Source organism: Ambystoma mexicanum, chromosome 9 (genome assembly GCF_040938575.1).
Source record: "Ambystoma mexicanum isolate Mex_15411 chromosome 9, UKY_AmexF1_1, whole genome shotgun sequence".
NCBI classification, from domain to species: domain Eukaryota; kingdom Metazoa; phylum Chordata; class Amphibia; order Caudata; family Ambystomatidae; genus Ambystoma; species Ambystoma mexicanum.
The window spans coordinates 466776677-466784617 of NC_090931.1; the positions used below are offsets into that span (position 1 = coordinate 466776677).

General features: G+C 39.3%; 1 protein-coding gene across 1 annotated transcript; it reads right to left on the reverse strand.

The window, feature by feature from the left end:
- Nucleotides 1–4226: 4226 nt before the first annotated feature.
- On the reverse strand, nucleotides 4227–5531 carry LOC138487342 (uncharacterized protein F54H12.2-like). The gene has a single exon (XM_069613931.1). It carries the CDS (start codon nucleotides 5529–5531, stop codon nucleotides 4227–4229), a length of 1305 nt encoding a protein of 434 aa, XP_069470032.1.
- Between the last annotated feature and the right edge of the window lie 2410 nt (nucleotides 5532–7941).

Genomic DNA, 7941 nt, shown 5'->3' on the forward strand with positions numbered 1-7941 from the left:
TTAGATGGTTATGCGTGTCTAAATGGGGAGGAATTGGCCTACGAATTTAATGGTTGTTTTTTTCACGGGTGCCCCCAATGCTATAAGGAAAATGACTATAACACCATGATGGGCTGTACTAATGACCATTTACATAGAAGAACACTTTTAAAAAAGAATTTTCTTGAAAACAAGGGTTTGCGCGTTATTACACTTTGGGAACATGAATGGACAGATATGCTAAAAAATGATGAGGGGCTAAACATTTTTTTGAAACAAACAAATCTACCAGAACCCTTAGAACCCCGTGATGCTCTCTTTGGGGGAAGGACTAATGCTGTTAAACTTTACCACGCGATAGCTCCTGGTGAAAAGATACATTACTTTGACTACACCAGTCTCTACCCCTTTGTTAACAATTCAAAACCATACCCGCTAGGACACCCCCAAATTATCTATGAAGATTTTGGAGATGTTAAACAATATTTTGGACTGATTAAATGTCAGGTGTACCCACCTAAAAAACTTTATTTCCCAGTGCTCCCTCAAAGAGTTTCTGGAAAACTAATGTTCCCACTTTGTATGACTTGTGCCACTACAAAACAAACTGAGAAATGCACACACAGTGACGAGGAACGCTCTATTACTGGTACCTGGTGTACTGTTGAGCTACAAGTGGCCTTACAGAAAGGATACAGGCTGGGTAGAATTTATGAAATATGGCACTTTGGGAAAGCTACAGTAGAGCTGTTCACAAAATACATTTGTCTTTTTCTTCGAGACAAACAGGAAGCGTCGGGTTACCCTGAAAGTTGCAAGGATGATGAATCCCGACAGCGGTATATAGACGAGTATTACAAACACCAAGGGATACGGTTAAGACCCGAGTTCATTGAAAACAATCCCTCTAGACGCCAGTTAGCTAAACTGTGTTTAAATTCCTTATGGGGTAAATTTGCACAAAGAACCAACCTTCCAAACACAACCATTATAACAGACCCCGAAGAGTTGACCGCTTATCTTTTTGACCTGGGCTATGACATTTTAAGCTTACAGTTTATAGATGAGGAAACAGCGTGTCTTTGCTGGAAGTTTGCCAAAGAGTTCCCAACGTGTTCCAACAACATAAACATTTTTATTGCATGTTTTACAACAGCCCACGCCCGTTTGGAGCTTTATAAAGTCATGGATGCCCTCCAAGACCGTTGTTTGTACCACGATACTGACTCTGTTATTTTTGTCAGCTCACCCGGTGACGAGGACCCGCCCCTGGGTGATTATCTAGGTAATTTAACAAGCGAACTAGCTCCGGGAGAGCACATTGTAGAATTTGTTTCTGCAGGTCCCAAAACCTATTCCTATAGGACATCCAACGGTGTTGTCTGTATGAAAGTCAAGGGTATTACTTTAAATGTTAGCAATAGTATAAAAATTAATTTTGATAGTTTAAAGGAGCTGGTGCAAGAATACTCTTTAAACAACATAACCAAAAATATCACAGTTCATCAACCTTCAATAGTGCGTAAAAAGAAACAATGGGAGATTAGCAGTGAAACGCTGCAAAAAACCTTGAGGGTAGTATTTGATAAGCGTGTGCTTACTGCTAATTACAAAACATTACCCTATGGTTATTGAAAAGGGAACAACGTATACGATGGATACCCGGTTACAACACCCTTTTTCATGCGTGTTAGCGGGACCTTCTAGCTGTGGTAAAAGCTATTTTATGAAGCAGCTATTAGAAAACGCACCCTCTGTTATGAATACCATTCCTGAAAATGTTATTTGGTTTTTTTCTTGCTGGCAGCCCTTGTATAATGAATTGGCATCTAAAATACCACATCTGAAGTTTGTGGAGGGCTTACCAAATTCTTTGAATGACGACCGCTTGCTACCACCAAATCTTGTTAATATGATTATTGTAGATGATCTTATGATGGAAGGAGGGCATAGCTCGGAAATTGAGAAAGCTTTTACACAATACTCACATCACAGGAACCTTAGCATTTGCTACATTGTTCAAAATTTATTCTACCGCGGAAAGGGCAACCGCTCCATAACATTAAATGCCAGCTATATAGTGTTGTTTAAAAACCCTAGAGATAAACATCAACTAACCGTCCTAGCGAGACAGATGTACCCGGGTAATACCCGTTTTTTTATGGAGGCTTTTGAAGACGCTACCTTAAAACCTTACGGTTACCTCTTGGTGGATCTAAAAACAAACACTTTAGAAGACTACAGATTGAGGACCGGTGTTTTCCCTCCTGATATACCCGTGGTTTACGTACAAAAGACGTCTAGAAAACCACGGTGAAAAACTATATTTCCTCATTAGCGACGACGACCAGCTACCATGACGGCCCGTATACGTAGGAATTTTGCTCTTCTTAAAATGCTAGTAACAGCTCCACCCCAACAACGGAAGGCCATTTTGTGCTCAGCCTCTGATGATCTAGTATCAGCTATAGCAGAGATTGCCTTCAACACTATAAAAGGTAACGTTCCGTTATCCACCCAGCAACTAGGCGTTTTAAAAAAGAAAAAAACCCTCCTTAAAAAGCTGAGTAACAAGAGGTCATCTATAAAAACCAAAAGAAAGCTTCTAAAACAATCTGGGGGTTTTATAGGGGCACTGCTAGGTTTGGCCTTGCCTCTAATTACCAGGCTTTTAGGGGGTGGTTAATGGAGCATGCCCAAAAGATGTATTTGGTTGACAAACGTCAGTTGGAGGGTATAAGTACCCCGAAGCGGGAAGAAGCAGATATCCGAAAATCAGCCACATTAAGGCTTGACTCTGAAATGCAAGAGGTTTTAAAGCGGCATGATTTATCAGACTATGATAAAGTGGGGCTCTATTCAACTATTCTACAAAAATACTTAACATACTTTAGACAGGTCGAAAATGAGAAAAATAAACTGATGTTGTACATGCCCCCCGAAGACCCTTCAATTAGCTCTAAGCCCTCCCTATCAACCTCTGCCCCGGATCCTATCGTAATGGAGGTTTTGGACACTATTAACCCCCGTTATCGGAAAAATGCAGAACTTTTGATGAACAAAATGGGAAGTGAAAAAAACGTGGCAACATGGAACAACAAGGGAGAATTTATCTATAAAGGAACAGTTGTTAAAGGATCAAATGTTCACGATTTAGTTCGCAGCATTACCAACCCTCAGGCTTTTGGAAGACACACAAAACCTCGAGGTTGGGACCTGTTTATGCAAGCAGCTGCCGATGTGAACCTGCCCGCAACTTTAATTGGAAATATGGGACATCGCGAACTGTTGGAAAATTTAAAAGACTCTGAGATCAAACCTTTAACAGCAGCTATTGAATCATCTGAAATGTCAATAAAAAAAAGAAAAAAAATTAAAGCCAGTAAACGAGCCTCTTGGTTTAACGTGTAACCTCATTTTTTTTTTCTTTAACAAAATCTTTAACCCTTGTAAAATATGTATATACATGTATATCTTTTTTTTTTTTTTTGTATTTTTTTTTTTTACTATTATTACTTTTCCAGTCTGCAAAAATAAATAAATAAATAAATAAATAAATAAATTCATTGCAATAAAAATATTATTCATACTTTCAAAGGCGTTATGTCTAATCATTTTGATCATGTCTAACATTTTTATATAATATTAAATAAATGAAAAAATAAGACAAAAAAGACTGTTTCAATTAAAAAGAAAATGTGTTTATTTATATGTGTACACAATTTAAGGTTTAGTAATAAGAGTACATTTTTGCCAACGATCAAAAACATTTACAGGGGATCTCCGAAAGCTGATCTTATTCACAAAAGCAGTAACCATGACATCATTTTGCCGGAGGTCCAGTGAATAGGTGTGCATAACCCTTATCAGCGAGTGTTTCTCAGACATATTAGATACAAAGTAACAGGAGTGCTGGCCACACGTGATGTCTTCAGGATGTTGCACAGGTGTTTTATTATAATGTATAACGGGTGCTATATCCTTCACATAGTCCAGGATAGCGCCTCTGTATATGGGGTGGCTTGGGAAACACCCCAGGCTGTCAAAGACTGTTATTGTATCCTTGTTTATAAACATACCTATCCAATGGGTGCCTTCCTGATCATGGGGATCGGTGTTCGCCACAAGACTAATGGGTCGCTCATGACTTATGTCTCTTGGAAGGTTATCACATGAATACACACCCTTGAATGTTTTCTTAGCGTGTTTGTCTTTACTTAGAAAACGCTTGATCTGGTAAGTATCCATTACATGTCGTACAGGACTTGTCGTTGATTGTTGAGTTCCATAACCGAGTCAAATAGAGCCATAATAATTAGATTCACTGTGTTGGGTAAATTTGCAGCAAAGCGTACTTCTATGCGTAGATTACCATTTCTAATAAGATTATAATGGCCGGTTGATGTATTATCAGGTCTCAAATCAAAAGCTAAGAGAGTATAACCCCCATCATAATCGTCCCGGGGTATCACAAAACCTTTATCATGCAGATGTTTACCGCTGATGGAGACAAGTCCCAAATACTCCCTAATTGTATTTTTTTGTTGAAAACTGGGACTGTAGGCTTTAGACGGTATAACGACCCCGTCTTTAAAAAGCGCTGCGTAGTTGATGTTGTAATGTTTAAAATTAAAAGGGTTGCTGGCGTAAGCCCCGGAAAAAGCTGTGTTGTCCACAAAACCAATGATGATTATTTTCGGTAACTGTCCAAGGAATAAGTTATCTTGACTGGCGACACGGCTACCCGCTGGAACACTGAAAATTTTCAAAGATGTCCGCTCCACCGGATATTTTAAGTTTGATACTTGTAGAGCATCAGCATGAGCTAATCTGACCGTGGGTGACACATTCACCCTTTTAATAAATAAACTAGCTGATACTATAATCAGCTTGTAGGCTTCAGCATCATCGCTGTTGAGGCAAAAAGCATCTTTATTTCTAGAAAGTTTAATTTTCAGATCAACGCCGTTTACCATTAGTTTCTCCTGGAAAAATAGATCGGAGTGTAAACGGCCTAGTAAATCAAAATTTCTGCTCCCTCTGGCATGTGTAGCTCTTTTTATAAAACCTGCATTAGCCCCATCTAGAGCATAATCCTCCATATGGCCTGCTGTGTCCTTATAGAAAAGCCCCGCTGTAAACTGAGTGTCCAAAGCGTCATTGCTGTAGTTCAAAATGCTTTCTATATAGGCCCTGTACGCATACATGTTGTCGCTCTGTGTAATCAGCCGGTCGCCTAGAGTAATATCCACTTGATTAAAGAGGGTAGCCACAGGGTAAGCAATCGTAGCAACTTTAGCCGTTGCGGGGATAGCTGATCCATCAGCTTTTGTTATTTTGCAAGTGAGGTAAAGTAACGTGTCATTTAAATCCAGATACATCTCTGTTGAGCCTGATATATAAAACTCTATAGGCGCTAGCGGAGATAGTGCAGCAAGGGGCGCCACTTCCATGAAAAAGCTGTTTTCAATGCTAGTTTGTGTCGGGGGTACAGCAAACAGATCGAGTTCAGATTTCACACATTCCCCCGACGCACAATGGATAAACGCCATCTTTTAGAAAATATTAATGCCGGGGCTGTTTTTTTTTTTCTTGACCGATCTGTTCTTGCGAGTTCTTTTTCTCTTCTGAGCCGTTTTTGTTGCTGATCCTAGTTTTTTATGCATTCCTGGAGGGCCCCTTCTGTGCAGTAATTTCCTTTTTCTTTTGTTTGTGTTGTTTTTCACATAAACCAGCCCAGAACCCTCTTGCGGTGGTTGGTTAAATCGATTTGCGATGGATGTTGTAGCCGTAGACACCACATCTTTAGCAATATTTGTTGCTGCTGTTTTCATATGTGGTTTGGCTAATTCAAACCCCTTTCGTAGAAACGGCATAGCCCTTCGAAATAGGCTTCTAAAAATACTTCCGAAACCCGTACCATACATAACGGGTGCCCCTTGAAAGTAAGGCTGATTGCCATAACCAGCTTGTCGGCGGTAATAATCCCTATAAACGTACGGCTCCCCATAGTTTTTCATAAATACCATGTTTTTTAATAGTCTTTTTCTCGCCTAGGACGTAGGTGTAGTTTCACTAGGACCTTCCCGTATTTAAATGACACCAACTCCCCCTGATCATCCCTTATCTGTATATTGATGGTGTCAAAATGACTCTTAGAAACCGGTATATAATCAGGTTTAATATATTGTATATTAACAATGCCATTATTTTCACCTTTCACCTGCGCTGTTCTCATTAGCGGGGCGTACGAGTCACCGACCCTTTGATATTCTACTATATCACTATAGATCATAAGACTGTAAAATCCCCCATCAATATCAGCACGTGTTTTGTCCAAATCTTTAGTACTTTTTACATGTTGAACGGTTCCCAAAACACGAAAAAGTTTGCCACTACATATAAACTCGGTGGTAAGATCCGTCGATTTTAGAAATACTTTTCTCTGCACCTTATCCAGAAACAATTGTATATCAGAATAGCGTTCAATGTTTGCGAGACTTTTATTGATAGCCTCTAACAAAACTTGTATGCTGCTGTAAAATCTATGAGGAAAACCAGCGTGTAACAGTTCAATAGGACCTTCACGTTTGATGGTAAATTTGGCCTCTCTTCTAGACACAGTGTCCCAGGTATGGGGGTATTGAATCTCCATTAGACCCGCTTCCCACAATCCTTGTAAATCAACGGGTTTAGCCATTTTAACACAATAATTTGATATTTCATTGTTTGGGAATGTATCGTGAGAAGCGTTACTGGGTAAGGTGATATAAAATCCACTGCTTTCCATCTTCTCAGGGAGCTCCTTTGCTTTGTAGATCCTTTAGAGATGAAGCGCTAACCCAACTGTTAAATTTCTCAGGCCACCCTGTCCATTTTACCAGACTTTGTTTTTTATTTCCTTTACCTTTACTCTGAAGAATTTTCTCAACCCTATAAAACCGTTGGGGCTCATTGGTGACCTTCTGTAACTCTTCGGTATAAAAATTACCGCTCACACCATCACCATCATAATCAACCAGCTGATAAATGTAAACCCCCTCTTTCACAGTTACTTTGGTCACTATAAATATTTCATCCGTAAATGATTGCTGATACCCCTTTGTAAAGACACCTTTAAGCTTAGAAACTCGGACATGGTCCCCCACGCGAAAGGATGGTTTCTTGACCTTCTTCGTTACCATGTCAGCGTACAAGTTTTTCCAAACAGTTAGAGAATTTTCAGACGTTACAGATTTTGGAGTCATTTTTATAGAGCGATGATAGCTATGGTTGTACGCCTCTATAAAACGTTGTAATACATCCACATAACGATGTGTATTCTTTGCTATAAAATATCGCCAAATCTTAGATTTTAAGGTTCTATTAAAGCGCTCAACAACAGCCGCCTTAACTTCGTTATACGTTACAAAATGATACACGTTATGTTGTTTTAAAAGATTTTGGAAGGGTCTATTTAAAAACTCCTTACCAGCATCCGTTTGTAATTTTACAGGCACCCGGCCTTTGCTAAAAACATGTTTAAAAGCTGCCGTCACTCTTGATCCAGTCTTATCCTTCAAAACTTCGGCAAAGGCGTATTTTGATAAAATATCAATAATCGTCAAGATGTACTGCGCCCCGTCGTTCTGCTTCCCATAGGTCCGCATATCCACAATATCATCCTGCCATTGTTCATCTATTTGGGAAACCACTGTTCTTCTTCTGTTAAAACGTTTTCTAGCATTTTTATGAAGACTATATGCCTCTTCACCAGATAACCATTCCTTAACAGCTCCGCGTGAGATAGGTTTCTTGTCATTTTGTAATTTTTTATAAAGAGCATCAACACCCCCATAACTGCCAACACCGCTTTCATCATAATAGCTTGCATGCATGCTTCAATAAGAGATGTTCACCGCTGAAACACTTCAAAAAATAAACAAAGGCATAATGGGTGAAAGATGATTTTATTACAACTCT